Below are 15,963 nucleotides of genomic sequence, written 5' to 3' on the forward strand. Positions count from 1 at the left end.
CGGGGACACCCCGCCTCTTCCTCCCCGCGGGCCCTGCACGGGAAGATGGCGGCGGCGGGAGGCGGTGGCGGCGGTGGCGCGGGGGCGGCAGGCCGGCCCGGGCTGTGAGAGCCGCGGCGGGACGGGCGGCGAGCGGCGGAGGATGAGCCTGCTGTGCGCGCAGTATCTCCGGTGAGTACCGCCGGAGCGTGGCGGGCAGGCGAGGCCGCGGCCGGGCGGCCCAGGGACGGCGGGGAGCGGGAGGACTTGGAGCCCTCAGGCCTCGCAGCGGCAGTGAGGGGCGCTGGGCGGTGAGCGGGCCGTGCCCGGGGCCGTGTGCGGGACCGGCCGCCGCGCTCCCGAGTCTCTCGGGCGGGCGGGCTTGGCTGCCGCATGGCCCAGGGCTCCCCAGCAAGGTCACGCCGGTGCCTTGGAGCCACGGGGAGAGTAGGAGAGTCCACCGGCTTCCCTGCCGGAATTCTCCATCGCTTCCCAAGGAGGTGGCAGGATAACCCGCCGCTGTGGAGCGACCGCGAAGTTTGACCCCGGCTGTGGAGCGGGACCAGTGCTCGCAGCCCCGGGAGGTGCTCCGGGAGAACGGGAGTAGCAGGAGTCGTGTCTCAGCCCTCGCCATCAGCTGGACGTCCTCAGTCACGGCAGACACAGCCGGTCGGTGCTGGGGACGGTCGGCTGAGGGGTTGGGAGAGGAGTGAGGCTGCTAGGGCTGTGCTTTGAAAACAGCACCGTCCCCTAGTCCCTCAATTCCAGAGCACGAGATACATCACGTTGATACGAGCAGAACTTTGGTAGGGTTTGGGGTGAACTTACCTTTTGGGTGGACTTATACCCAAATGCTTGTTCTCTAGTGGTTTTGGAAAGCAGTGTCGTGAGCTATGAATGGCTTTTCAGTAGCTGTAAAGTACTAAACGTCCAGGTTGATCGTGTTGTGCCACCCTTGACGTTTCCAGAACACCTCATGGAAAAGGAGTAGGTATGCCAAAAGGACATGCACATTCCTTCTGAGGAGTTCAGGGCTTGGGAAGGATTTAGGAGGAGTGAATTCAATAAGGATTTTACATTTCGAAAGCACTTTTTATACAAAGTTCTGAAACACTTCAGTGGTCTCTCATTGCTGGTTCTCCAAATTCCTCCCTTCCTCCTCATCTTGTCTTTTATTTCTCCTTCCTTTTGTTATCCAGATCCTACCTCAAGTTTTTTTCTTCAAAAAAGAAAAAAAATGTAATCTTTTTTATCTAATAGTGAGTTTATGACCTTTTTCTCTTCCAGGTGAATACACCTGTGCTGTCATAAAACTTCGTCATTCTTTCTTTCCTCTTACATTATGACAAAGTTCTTAAATGCTTTATTATTCACGATCTTCTACCAGTAGAAGACTTGGTTTTTTATTGTAAGATGTGTCTTAATAATATTGTAACCTCTGGCTCCCTGTTCCTTCTTGTGACAGCATGTGTCCTTTGGCTGCTTTGGGTTGTGGGAGGTTGTACCATTGAAGTCACACATGTCCCTGCCCCTGTCACCTTCCTGCACCACCAGGCTCTTCCTTAGCATTTTGCTGTGCCAAGCTGGAAATTCTTCCTGCAAGCTGTGGGCAGGAATCACCTGTTTCTCCTCTCTTTGTTCCTCCCACACTTCAGCTCATCCTGGGTTGTTCTTGCTTTTTCCTGGCTGCTTTGTTTATATTGTGCCAAAGCAACAGGACTGAAGCATGTGTGCACTAATGTGTCACCAGGAATCTTATCCCTTCCTAAAACAACAGGCCAGTCCCCTTTGCAGGCTTTTCAAGCGCTCTGTAGTCCTTCATCTTCCTTCTGTCTTTAAAGACCATTTGGGTTTGTTCTCTGTGTTGAAAGTATGCTTAGGGAAGGTTTCCTTGAAAAAGCTATGAAATGCTTGTTACATCCACAGAGTGTACATTTAAATTGTTTGATTTGCATAGGGCAGAAATGCAGCTGCAGATTATGGCAGCCCAGGCTCATAAAGGGAACTGGGAATTAAGCCTCAGACTCTCGGAGCCAGTTCTGTTAGTCCTCTGTTTTAAGGAGGAAGGCATCCTCCTTTTTGCTGTGGCAGGACAAGCTCAGTCTGACTACAGTGAAGAAGGAATAGACCAAAGTGTCACAATGTGAGAGGGCAGCTTAACAAAACGTTGTGCCAAATGAAGACATGAGGCAATTAGTCTCTGTCTTCATTGTCTTATCACTAAGGAGGGACAGAAAAGTTTGTGTGAGAAATCATTTTTCTGTGTATTTGAATTTTAGACAGAAGTGAGACAGATTTCGAAGGTGAACATGTAATGGTTGAATATCTAGTGAAATAATGACTCTGCAAGAATCGAGCTGCTGAAGAGATGAACAGGGAAGAAGGGACTTTTAGCTGGACTACCTTAACTCTTCAACTTCTAGATTCTTGCTTTCTGTATGTGTGTGAATCAGCTATTTTAAAATGCTGTCCTTGAAGGACTGTGCCCCTTCAATCAACCTGTGAGAACTGAGGAACACACGAGCATCCTTCAGAAGTCTTCCAGGAAGAGTGAATAAGGTCAGACTTCATGTACTGAGTCTTTGAAAAGTTACAGGAGAGTCTGTTTTTAAGTCATCTTCCTATGTTGCAGTAGATTTTTGGGATTTCTACTTCCCCAATCTTATCCTCTTCAAAGTCACCTGTCAAGAGTATTGGAGTGTATTCTCTCCCATCTAGTTTCCTACATATTCTCTGGAGTCATTGTTTGAGTCACTTCTCACAGATTTGCAGTGCATCTGGTAAGGTGGGTAGATCTTTCAGAAGGTTCTTTTAGAAGATAAGAACCTAAAAGATGTTTTAGGAAACAGGGACACTGTTCAAGTCTCCCTGTTCAGGTGAATCTGATCATTGCATCTGGCTGAAAATTTGTATCCATGCTATTTGTGCTGCTTGAGGAATCTACTAATACTCCCCATAAAACAAATTAATCTCATGGAGCTCTTGTCTTAAAGTAGACATTTCATGTATCCTGCTAGATATAAAAGAAGTCACTTTTAAGCAAAACATCACTGATAGGATTCCTGACACAATAGCACAGAAACTTCCAAGCACATCCATTTTATAAGCCAGTGTTGAGCTTCAGTCCATGTTTGTTCACTTTAGAGAAGTGATCTTCAATGCCAATTTTATATGTTAATGTTCAAAATGGAGTTAACTAGGATTCAGAAGCTTAGCAGTTTGATATATGACTGTCTCAATTGTATCTCAAAAAGATATCAGCTCAGATACCAGTAAAATGTGGCGTTGCCCTGGTAAGCTGTGGCTTTTAGCACAAGCACAAATGTAGAATAAAAAGTGCTTGAATTACAGGGCTTGAAACACTGCTTAGAAATTCCAGTGCTGGTGAACCAGTAGGTAGTTTCCTGTAGCCTTATGATGGGGCTATAACCAACTTCATTAAAGGTTTGACTGCTTTAATAATTCAAATTGTGGGTCTCTTTTCGAAGACTCATCAGCTCCATTAGCTTCTGCATCTGCTGTCTCTTCCTGGTTGCTCCTTTGCTGTCTGCTGGCCCATGACGCACCTCTTGCAGGGTTTCTTCACTATTACAGGAGGAGGGTAGAGCAGAGGTAATTGCAGACTGTGTGTGAGCATGTTCTGGTACTGATTCCTGGTCAGGATGATGTAGAAGTGATGCTTGTCTGTGCTGGAAAGGCACCAACCAGAATACTGTTTGATTGAGCCTCAGCACGACTAAGTTATTTAATTATCTTGAGAGTATATGAAGGAAAAGGCTAGTAAATGTAACTCTTAATAGAGACCCTTGAGACCCTGCGTTGGGCTTCCTGGAGCTGGCAGGAGGAGAGGCCTCAGGAGGCTCCTGTCCAGCCTCCTGCTCACAGCAGGGACAGCTGTGGGGTCAGAGCAAGTGCCCAGGGCTTGAAAACCTCAGGGGCTGGAGACATTCAGCCTTTTGGGACAGCTTGCATGTCCTCGTGGTGGAAAAGATTTTCTGTACATCCAGTCCTCTCCTGTTTTAACTTATGCCCATTGTCTCTTGTCCTCTCACCACACGGAGAGCCTGGATCCATCTTCTCAATCCCCTCCCTGCAGGCATGTGATAGTTGTGAATGCCCTGGAGCCCTCCCTGGCTCCCACAGCCTCTTCTCCAAATGCCAGTGCTCCAGCCCTGACTGCTCTGGAGGCCTTGCTTCAGTTGTTCCACAGCTTTCTTGATTTGTCTTGGTATCTGAACAAGACCAAGTCAGTCTTGGAAAGTCTTTCCTCCAGCTTTTTGTTTTCTGAAATGATCAATGCTGCTTTCATACAGTGTTTACTCTTGAATTTTAGCTAGGGGAGATGTAGTGGGCCCTACTTTGGCCTTCCAGGAGACACCTCATAGCATGATGTTTTCTTTGGGGGAGCATAAAGTCTCCCTTCTTATTTTTTCTCTATACAAGATGTCTCCACCATTTGATAACTAGAATTTCTGCCAGTATTTAATATGAGCAACACTTCGTATCCTTCTTTGAGGGTGAGAGTAATGATTTTAAAAGGCAAAGATAGATGATGGCTGTTATTTACTTAGGATCAGCAAGCTTTTTGTGGTGACCTATGAAGTAAAAAGAATCACAATCAAAAAAGTGTCAAGCAATTCCCCACTGAGATTTCTGCTGAAGGAAATACATCTTGCTGAGAGCCCCAAGACACACACCATACTTGCCAGGTGTCTGGGCAGCAATTACTTGTTCCCTTTTTCCTGTCATGGGCATCTGAATTATTGAGCATCCTCCTGTCACCCAGGGACAACTTGTGCTAAAGTCACTATCAGACCTATGATAACTTTTTGTTTTTCAAACCTAGATTCCTAAGGAAACAAGGCTTGTTCAAGTGTGGTCAACTTGGTTGCTGCTATTATAACTTTGTGAAAGCTGGTTAGGTGATCATGTTTGGGTGATCCAAATGAGTGTGCCTGGTGAGAACGAAGCAGTCAGAGTCCAACTGGGGAAAGGTAGCACGTCCAGAACTTCCCCTCAGCTGTGGGGTGCTCGTTTCTGTGCTGGGGTTTGAGCATACTGCTCCCTAGGGGGGGTAACAGCAGGGATGGAAGTGCCTGTGCAGGTTGGCATGTGCTGGGCGTATTTTCCTGCTGGAGGGATGGCAGGAAGGTGAATATGTGCCAGAGACAAGAGGGCTGCAGTAACCGGGTAATGTGACTTGCTTAGCACTTGGCAAAAGCTTGGCCATACAGACCAAGGGTGGGTTTTAAACTTGAACAGCTCTTGACGGAAGTTTCTTACTCTCCCTCACCCTCAGCCCTGATGTGATGGCATAAGTTTATGGCCAAGTCTAAAGTAAGCTGAACTGGGGAACCACACTAGGTTAAAACTGCTTTAGTTTTGTTTTTTACCCATGGAGTTTGGTCTGAGTTGATTTCCTCATCCCATTCATTGTGTTACTGCAGATGTGCTGATGAAAAGGGTGAAGTTGTGTGCAACAGGATAGAAGCACTAATGGTTAAGAGCAGGGTAGGAATGCTACTTGGGGTGATAGTGCTCTTTACCATTCAAGTGCTCACTGACCCAGAACCCTATTGAAGAGTGTCCTGTTTCCTAAAATATGGCTGTAACTTTATATAGAATATCATCCTTATAGAATGTACCTGGTACCACTGTCAACAAACTGTACCCCTCTTTCCATTCAGAACTGAGAGTCTCCCCTTGCTGGAGAACACAGTGTATGATGTTGCTGTACTTTCTGTGCTCTGCTAGGAGGTTACTTGCACAGCAGCGTTCTAGTGACCTAGAAGTGCAGGTTAGTGTAAGTAAAGTTACTGCTGCATTTATTTATTTATTTTTGATGGCAAGGATGATTCCTGTAACAATTAGTTCTTGTTCTAACCTGCATATTCCTATGCAGTTTGATCTTTATTGGAAAAGGGAAAGTTCTGTTGTGGCAGTAAAACCAGGTGATGCTTGTCTGAAGTGGTAATGAGGGAGTGCACCAAAGCATTTTGAGAAGGCTGCCCCTGTCCCTGAGTTTAGGGGGTTGGAGGGGTTTTTTTCCTCAGTTTCTTCATTTCAGTGCATGGTAAGAAGGTACATTTTCTTGGTGAATTAGCTGTTTTATTTAAGTATTCAGTGTAAAGTGTACTGTGATATTCTGTCTACTTGTAAAATCTGTTTTTTCTATCCTAAGAAGTCATAACAAGTAACCATAGCTTGGTCCAGTGAGATGATTTTGGCCTCTAAATAAGCTGATCTGGGCACTGAATTGTATCACAAACTTTTATGTTAAGCAATTTAAAGCTCTGTTTAAATCGACATATCTGGAAACTGAAGCTGCCCTGCTTTTTTTTTTTAGTTTGCCACGTGGGCTGTTGTGGGCATTTTCAGATGTCTTAATGCTTCCTGTTGGAGAGAGAAAGCTTGGGTTGATGGGAGAAGACAGTGACTTGATGGATAAATGCCTTGGCATCTTCCCTGCCCTGCTCAGCCAGCAAAACTGAGTATAGAAGAGGAGTAATTGCAGTTCAAGTGCATAGTGGCTGGAGATAAGAGAGGATAATTTGCTATAGGATCTGATTTTGTTGGATGAGGAGCTGCTGGGGATTGTAGAGGTTTAAGGGTTCTTCATCACTGCTGTTAGATCTTCACAGCAGTGGCAGAGATTCACTCATAGCAGCGGGCTGGTAGAAGAGCAGTTAAAGAATGCAGCTATAATTTGTAAGGAATATATGTGGGAGGACACTAGTTGTTGATTTCATTACTTTGAACTTGGGGATTGTCCTCATCTTACTGGAAAACAGCTGCTGTCAGACAGGAGGGGAATAAACCCACAGATTTTTTCCTTAAAATCATTAGCAGAGATGCTTACTTTGATTCTGTACTTTTTAATGTATTATGAGGGAGGTCATAGATTTCATGGGTATTTGGGAAAACGTAGGTTTTCCTCTGCTCAGGGAGGGATATGATACCTTATTTCTCCATTTTACTGCTGTAAGAATACAGGAATTACAGATTGTTTGTTGTGAAGTGACATGAGGACTCTGGATCATCTTTTCTTATGATTCCATACAGGGTGGGGGGTGGTGGATTTGTTTGTGTGTGTCTGCTGAGCACTCGAGTTGTTGCACTGGACAAGGTATTGCTGGAAGCATTACAGCTGTACTGGAGTCATCACCAGCTGCCACTTGTGCAGCCCTGCTCCAAGTCCTGCTTTTGGGCCATGTTTCTCGACTTGTCTGTCCACTGCTGCTCTTCCCGTTTGAATTTAAGACGAATTTTTCATTGTAAACTTGGGGACTTCCCAGATGACCAAATGAGGGGGAAATGGCTTAAACGGTGTTCTGAAGCTGAGTAGTTAAATTCCTCTGAGTTAAATCAGCAGGTACTTGTTTAGATCAGTGTAATCCTGTGAGCTGAGATGGAATAAACTTTTTTGAGTTACATTAGGTCTGCTTTCTCTTCTTTCTGTATTCCAGTCTCTTGGATTATTCACACTGGCTTCTACACTCAAGGGATTATCATAAGGAATGAGAAGGCTGAGGAGTCTCTGAATCTCTTGGGATTGTTACAGATCTGTGGGTGACAGACTGAATTTCACTGATGGGACTCAAATCAGAGATACCCTTGAGGTACTTAGGAGTCCTGCTAGAATTAATATTCTCTTCCATCTTCAGGGAAAAGAAAGATAATATTTCTGAAAGTACTTACAATGTCCTGAATACATCAGCAGTCTATTTCTCATCTTTTAATTTCATTGTTTTTGGTGCTGAAAGTATCCTCTAGTGCTCAGCCTGATTGAATAGTTTTCTGCTTTGTCTAAATGATGGTATGGATAAAGCTGATTTTTATTTTATTTCTGCCCCTCCTCTCCTCTGCAACATTGTCTGTTTTGAGTCTGTGGGCCCTGCTTATCATACAGCTTAATTATCTGAGAGCTACTCTCTAGCTGTTAGAAAATGAGAAATTAATTCTGAGTGCAGTACCTTTAAGACTGATTATGCCAAAATAGTGTGGAGATCATTTCTTGAATTACTTAAAGGAAACCACTTTTTTGTTTGGAAAACAGAAAACCAGACCTTTTGGGCATTAAGCATGTTTATTTCAGACTTTGGTGTTTCATGGTGCCTTGATTTAATGAGGCCTTGGGAGTTGTTCCTATTTGGTCAGGCTGCTGCAAAGGGCAGTTTGTTTGGAGCCTGCCTGTTTTGGGCCCCCTGGACTCCCCCCCTCATAGTCTGTGCTGTTACTTACCACATCTTAACTTCCCTACATGTGAAGAGTAAATGAATTTTTGATAAATCTGTTGGGCAGACCATTTTCTCCCTTTGTTTATGATAGTCCTGTAAATTGTGCTACTGACTGTTGCAGTGAAATTCTCCTGGTATTTGATTTGCCATGTCCTGTGTTGGTCTTGCCATGATGTGAAGAAAGCATGTGGGTATTGCTGTGTGTCAAACAGCTGTGACTGTGTGATAATCTTTTTTTAACCCAAACAACCTTTGGCAGCTTTGGTTCCTTCTGCAGATAGTGCTGGTTTTGGGCCTTTGGGCATTCCTGCTCTTAATTCAAGGTACACTTGAGCTGTTATGAGGGATCTTTAAGGCAGATTTTCCGAACTAGCCTAATAATAACTGAAAATGAAAATCCTCTATTAAAAAAAAAGTTGCTAAGAACTGCTAATCCTCTATACCTATGGAGAAGGAAGAATGGGACAAGACTTCTGGCTGTTCAAGTTGTCTGTCTTGAAGTAGTGTAAATACTTGTCGATGACAATGCCATGGCCAAACTTCTGAGCAGAGAGACTTGAGCCATCCAGATATTCCCTGGAAAAAGCCAGTCTGTTGGTGAGAATAGTGTTCAAAGGATTTAAACCACATTTATAAGTATTAAAGAAAGACCCAGACCCACCAAAAGTGTACAAAAATATGGAAACTGTACCAGCTCTTAAGACCTCAAGCATGCTGCTTCAGTTACTAGTAAAGGAAATATTTCAATTTTAAGAAACAGGTGAGATTTCTATATTGGTTAATGATTGTAAATTATTAAAATATACAGAGTAAACTTGCAGTAAAAATCTAGAAGGTGTTTCAGTTTGTTCTAATACCATTGATAGGTGTAATGTTGAACGTATACATGAAATCTTTAACTAGAAAAGTGGTAAAATCCTTAATATGCATTGGCAACATGCATTTGGATTATTACAGCAGACCTTAATTTGTGAGCGTGTCACATAGATTATGCCAGGGCATGAACATCTGGCAGGTTTTCCACCCAACTTGAACATACCATGGCTATTTAATTTAGAGGTTTATTTTGTTTTGAGGTAAATGGCAGGAGATATGGAGCTTGGGGCAAAGACATCTCTAGGGGATTGTGGCTTGCTCTGACTCCAGCTGAAATACTTGTTTTCTGGTTTTGATATCAAAGACTAAAATAATCTCTAACGCTTGAAAGTACCCAGAAAAATATTTCCACTGTGTTTCTAATGAAGATGTCAGTGCTTGCTGATGCTGCTTGTGCAACTGCAGACTATTTTGGTTGCTTCCATCATAGGTGGCCAGTCAGAAGTCAGCACTAAAAGAAGTGCTGTGTCTGCCTGTAACATTATGTTACGTGGTAAGAATTTGGGAATACTCATTCAAGATCAGTTAAAATTCTGTACTCTTTGATTAAAGATGGTTACAAAAATGTATCTTCTGTCCTGCATAACTGATTCTGTTAATTCCTGAAATAATTCTTTGAGAACTGCTGTGCTGGGGCATTAGGTGATGTGGGTGAAGAGTGTTTTGTCTTCTGGAAGGACAGATCCAAAAGACATGAAGACCTTTGGGCCTTTAAGGACTCTGGTGCAGGAAGTTTTTTGTGTATAGTGGGAAATGCTGTTGAACATACAGATTTCAGATTTTGGTATTAAAGCAGCATGATTCACCTGCTTTCCCTGCTTTATTGTCAAATGCTGACGCACAGTGCCAAAATTATTCTATTTTCAGAATTATTTTGGACATGCTGGTATACTACACAAAACAAGTGACTATGAAATCAAATCTATAGTTGATTGCAAAGTGGAATGCAGGGGCAGCCTGAGTAACACACAAATACTGAGTTAATAATTAGTGACTGTGTAGTCACATGTCAAATCTTTTGATGCCATTGTCTCTTCTTGCTTAATATGCCTCAAAGATTCAAAAAATGTCTTCTCTGAGTGAGGACGGTCACTACCCTTCCCCACGTTCCAAAAGCAGTAGTGGATTGAGCAAGGCTGGTGATTTTTGCTGTGGGATTTGGTGGGAGGCAGGAAGTGGAATGGATGAACCCAAGGCACACAGCAGTTCCTGAAGGCAAGAGGTAATGCCATGTGGGAATGGTTTGGCAGTGTCCAGGATGTTGCTTTGGGTTATGGAGGTGACTTGATAGGACTTCAAAAACAAGCAACTAAATGTTTGTCAGAAATAACATCAGGGTGATGGAATGGGCTGTATAACCTTTTGAGGGCCTTTCCAGGCCTACAATTTGATCTTCAGGTTGGGGTGTGTTAATCCATTGCTATGGAGCCTTCCCTTCAGCCTTTGCAGAAGATAGTGAGGTCTGGTCTGACTGCTGAAAGGGAGACTGCAGTCTGGAAAACTGCATTCACGTTATTCTTTTTTACAGTTTATGTTTAGTAAAGGTCTGCCATGTTTTTCCATATATGATTCATAAAGCAAATACTGATTTGTAGTCAGCTGAACATCACGTGAATTTTTCTGACATAGAACTAGAAAGGACTCTGTCTTTAGGTCTTGAGATTTAAATTTGCATTTTTTCTTTTTAATTTGTTTTGTTTTAATAAAAATATTTAGTCCTCACAAGTAGATTTAACCTTGGCAGTTATAAATTTACTCAGATGCTTTCTCCTAACTAATCCATTAGTTTTCAAAACAGGAAAGGAGGTTACTGGTTAACAGGGAGTGCCTGAGAGTGCTCAGTGGGGCAGTGGTGGCTGCAGATCTGTTCAGAGGCAGTTTGGGCCTGCTGGAGCAGAGCTACACAGGTCAGCTGGACTTGGGCCAGGGAGCTGCATCTCCTCAACCAGGCTGGATTTCCTCTAGACCTGTTGATATTTGATGGGCCTCAAAAGCTTCAAGCTGCACCTTTCTTGGAGAGGACAGTTGTTGTAGCAGGGTATCCATCTGCTTCCCTTCTTCTGTGCTAATAACGTTTGCTAATCTGAGCTGGTTGGATTGGTCATAGGTTTCTCCTTCAGCTGAACACAGAACAGAGTAATTTCCCATATTCCAGGAGAACATGTGTTTTGGTGATGGACTTGGGTATTGTAGCTAAAAGCCTTTCTGGATGAGCCACTCCTGTACTTAGGAGAACCAACAGCAGAGTACTGCAGGTGAGTCGTGTGTTTCTAAGCCAGAAATTATTTGAATATTCTCTAGTTGGAAAGTAAGTTTTTCTCAGAACAGCATTGCCTGTGTGTTTCTGATAGAGAATGGGGAGCAGCTAATGAGATCTGTAAATGACTGGCAGAGATGTACTGAGTACCCATTTAATTATCATAAATGGAGGATATAATTCTCCCTGACTAGTGTTCAGCCTTCTCCCGTTACTGTGCTTTCAGAGTATGGTTTGCATGTTTTTTCAAGATGGAGAATTGAAAATAATTTCTAAGCTGCAGCTTGCAATTAGGATCATACCCAGATGTAATCTGAGTGTTTTTGTCAAGGCTTGTTTGTACCATGTGCTGTCCTTTCAAACCTCTTAGTAATGAAAAGCTGTTTAAAACTTTTTAGTATGTCATGTTTGGCATAGATGTGTGTTTTGTGTGATGTTGATGTGATTGGGAGTTTATACAGTGAATGGGATTGGCAAAAACCAGTTTACAGTTACTGAATGACCACAATATTTAAATATCAATAATTTTGCTTTAAGGCTTATGTTTTGCAAGGCCTTGACTATCTAGGCATAGTTCTTAATATTAGGACTTGGAGAGCACATATTCAACTCCACTTTATCTGTCATAGCTAACTTGCTACAAACACAGTATGAGGGATTACTTGTGCTTTATTTCTGCCACCTCTGATGGTACCGTCTAATGGATTTGCTCTTTACCCATCTGCTGCTTAGCAATGAAGACAGTATCTCAAGTTCCCAGTAACTGACTCCTCTTAAATGATCATTTCCTCAGTGTTGGAGTCATTCTACTCTTACTGAGCAGAAAGGTCAGCATTTGCCACCGTGCAAGGGGTAATTTGAGGCAGGGATTTAGAGGGAGGGGTTCTGTAGGGAACACCCAAAATGAGTAAGAGATCTGAGTTTTATATCCCAAGCTGTTCGTGGAGGTTGGAGGCAGCAGGAAACCTGTAGAGCTGAAAGTCAGAATTTAGATGCTGTAGTTGTTGCCCTCTTGATGCAAAATGGAGTGGCCTTTCCAGAAGGAAATGTGTGTCACTGTTCTCCAGCTCTGTGGGCAGGTGAGAAGGCACATTTTGTCTCCATTGCAGGTGTGGCACTGAACTGACTGGAATTTCCTTCCTTTGGATTGGATTCTCTGTGCTTGTCTGGGAGATCCCATGTAGTGTCCAGGGAGGGCTGGTATCTGCTGCCTGACCTGATCGGGCTTCTGCAGGGCTGACTTGAAGAGCAGAATTTTCTGAAACTGATTTGATGATACCCATCTGAAACTGATCTCAATGCTCAGATATCTGCACTTTCTGTAATTCTGGAAATGGTTTTCCTAGTGCAGAAGCTGTTAAAAGAAGTAATGTTCACTTGTCCTAACGTCTGTGCAGTTTCCAGCCCCTTAAAACAAGTGGTTTTACCAAGTCAGGAATTGTAATATAGCAAATTACTGCTGGTGTTACTATACATTTATCTCTACTGCCACTGAGACCTGATAGGGTACGTTCTCATCAGGGTTTGAAAGAAAAAAAAAATGATGTGAGAAATGACACCTCACTTCTTAAAATTTTAAAAGGTTTATTGAACCACAACAAGGGACTGAATAAGGAGAAGGGGCTGGGTGCTTAGCTGCAGCCAGAGGCACACTGCCCACACCTGTAGTAATCCTTACATGTCCCACTGACAAGCCAGCCCTCCCCACACTCGTGCATATGTCACTCATCCCACCCAGCTCCTCCTTCATCCTGCCTCTCAGGGTCTGTGCAGTCCTTCTTGCTTTGACTTTCTCAATGGCTGGAGATCAACTTTCAACATTACAAAACTTATATAAAAAACCCACCAGATTTTAACAGAACTTCTTTTAACCTTATAACATACATTGAACATTTGCAAGAGCCAACATCACACTATCCATTTATTCCAATCCCTCTTTTTCCATTTTTATGAGTTATTTGGCTTGAGTGACAATTTCGATTCCTTTGGGGATCCACTCATGCTTTTCACAGATCAGTTTGACTTCTTTGAAGGAATCTTCTAGTTTGTTCTGCTTCTTCAGCACCATTATACTCTGTGTGTTCTGGGTATAGCCGATTTTGGGTCGTTAGGCGTTGTCACTGTCGGCATACTCTGAATTACACTCAGGACTAGTCGAATGAAACAGGGAATTGTACAAGGAAGAAATGATAATCCTGCCACTGCCCACATGAGGAGGAAGCCTAGCTTTTTCCACCACTCCATACCCTGTAAGTTGTCCCACCAGCTGGCTTTTAGTGTTGATTTCCATTTTTGGACTGGACATGGGATATTTTCCTGATATCTTTGGTGAGATCCAGGACAGCCTTCCAGTTGTCAACTATTTTCAAACAACAATCAGATGTATTAAACTTCCCATAGGCACCCCCTTCCTCTGCTAATAGGCATTCCAAGGACAACCTGTTCTGATACACAGTGGATTGTTTGTCTTTGTTGGTTAGGTATTAATTCCAATGCTAAACCAGTTTTTTTAGTTATTATTTCTACAACTGCTAGGAGTCTTATAATTTGATTTAGCATATAGATTGGAGTTTGATGTCCCCTACTTTCCATCTTGTGCCCCTGTGGCTGGCCCATATGTTTCCAATATTCATTCAGGAGGCCATTCCTCATTTCCCCATTTTTGAGATCCTCCAATTAGTTCCCTTTTATCTCTTTTTAAAGCCTCATAAACCAGTACCCCTAAGTCATTCCCATCCTTCCCAGAGAAGAGGAAAAATCCAGGCTGTATAATTCCTGGGGAGGGAGTTCTCTTCCTACATATCCAGAATAGGCCATCTGGTGCTCTCTAGTAGTAGTTACTTTGTTGGTTCATATTTTCCCTAAATTTGGATATCTCATGGATTTCAGCATAGGGACTCTTACTGGATCATCACACAGGAAGAATCTGCTTTCATTATTATATTCACAATCCTTTTCATCAGTTTTTTTCTCTGGGCCCAATACTCTACTGATTCCCAAAGAGGGGATCCACCATTACTGACTATCTCTTGCAAGGGGTGCTTCCTACCTTGTTAAGCAAGTGCTTCCTGATGCACCAGAGACACTGTTCCCCTGTTAGTGTTGAACTTCAGATCCACCCTTCTGGTCAACTCTCTCGTTTTATGTTTGTTCGATTCCATTTAAGAATTTCAACAAGGCCCAAGCTACTGCCCTTCCATGGCCATTCTTCTGTCATTATATAATTATATAATCTTCTCGGTGGCAAGTACAGGGGCCAAGCCAGTCTTGCTCTCTGTTTCCCATCACACTCCTTTTGTTAATTCCCAAGCTAATCACTTTTAGCACTTCCCCCTGTTTCTCGAGTACTTCCCCTTAATAGCCTAAATAGAATAATTACATTACTGACCAATACAATCCAGGTCTTTTGCTTGAAGCGTCATCTAAACAGTCCTTGAGAAGGCTGGTGGAAGCTTGACCTTATTTCTCAGATGTCCGGGGACCTTTTCTGGTTACCTCTCAGTCTCTGCTTAAAAGTCAATCTCATCTCACCCGGTCTGAATGCTATGGTCCATTCCTTTGGTTCTTCCACAGGGCCCTTAATTCTGTGGGCATGAGTCCATCCTTGCTCTGCAGTTCACACAGCTGATTCAGTGGTGAGCAGCACCTGGAAGGGACTTTCCCATTGTGGGGTTAGAAGCTGGTTTGATAATTACCCAGTCCCCAGGATTTACCATTGTGAATTTTGAATCCAGAGTAGCAATTTGAGGGATCATTCCCTTCTGCCTTAACTCTTCTCAGGTCTGTGCTATGGACATAACATACTTTCTGGCACTGGCTTCCCCCTTCTCGTAGGTGGCAATTCTCTGTGGCGAGAACTTCTTTTAACCTTATAACATACATTGAACATTTGCAAGAGCCAACATCACACTATCCATTTACTGCAAGGGCATAGTTCAGGGGCGTTTTGTTGTTTTTCAGAAAATAATTCTCTTGCTTCTCCTTGTTCAGTCTCAAAACCTTTTAAGAGTTATCGTGGCAAGTTCAGTTGTAAACCTCTCACATCCCTCTTAGGGCCGTAGTCCTAAGAACTGGGAACCCTTCTGTGTGCTTCCTCAGAGTTCCTTATTTAGTGAGGATAGTTGGATCGTGAGGGAGCAGAGCTTTATATTTTGGTGTCTATCTTCCTTTAAGGGAGGGGGCTGTCAATGGCTGAGAGGATTGGAGGGCAATCTTGAAGTTTTTGTGCACTTGTGCCTTTAAGATTGCCTTAGTTTTGAAAAATCTGCTTGTCCAAAGGATGGGTGAAAGACTGGAGGAGATATACAGATGGATTTATATATTTGATCTTAAATATTTTGCCTTTCACTTGTTCTCAGGTCAGCTGCAAAGCTGACATCTTGTCAGCCAGTGCAGTAAATGCATAACTGTGTCGATGTGCCAGGGTATTCCATAAAACTGTTATTTTTTACTGTTTACTATTGGACATTTTCTTTTGAAGGTATTCCTTAACATATGAAAATATATCAATGTCTTGAATCACCACACGTATTAAGTATCCGTTTATAATTTCTGAGCATGCCTTCTATATAGCTAATAAATTCTTATTACAGTTACTAAACCAGAACTTTTACT

At 43.1% G+C, this 15,963-nt stretch overlaps 1 protein-coding gene across 4 annotated transcripts in view; it reads left to right on the top strand.

Annotated features, from left to right (window-relative positions):
* Positions 1 to 62: 62 nt before the first annotated feature.
* SMG7 (SMG7 nonsense mediated mRNA decay factor) overlaps positions 63 to 15,963 on the top strand; it is a 54,119-nt gene continuing 38,218 nt past the window's right edge. For all 4 annotated transcript variants that reach the window (XM_088170170.1, XM_014886721.2, XM_088170173.1 and 1 more), the window contains exon 1: positions 63 to 171. In XM_088170170.1, coding sequence (XP_088026296.1) covers positions 143 to 171 — 29 coding nt within the window. In that variant the 5' untranslated portion in view covers positions 63 to 142. The remainder of the gene's footprint in view (positions 172 to 15,963) is intronic.

This window comes from Sturnus vulgaris, chromosome 9 (assembly GCF_052056855.1).
Source record: "Sturnus vulgaris isolate bStuVul1 chromosome 9, bStuVul1.hap1, whole genome shotgun sequence".
Lineage (NCBI taxonomy): Eukaryota > Metazoa > Chordata > Aves > Passeriformes > Sturnidae > Sturnus > Sturnus vulgaris.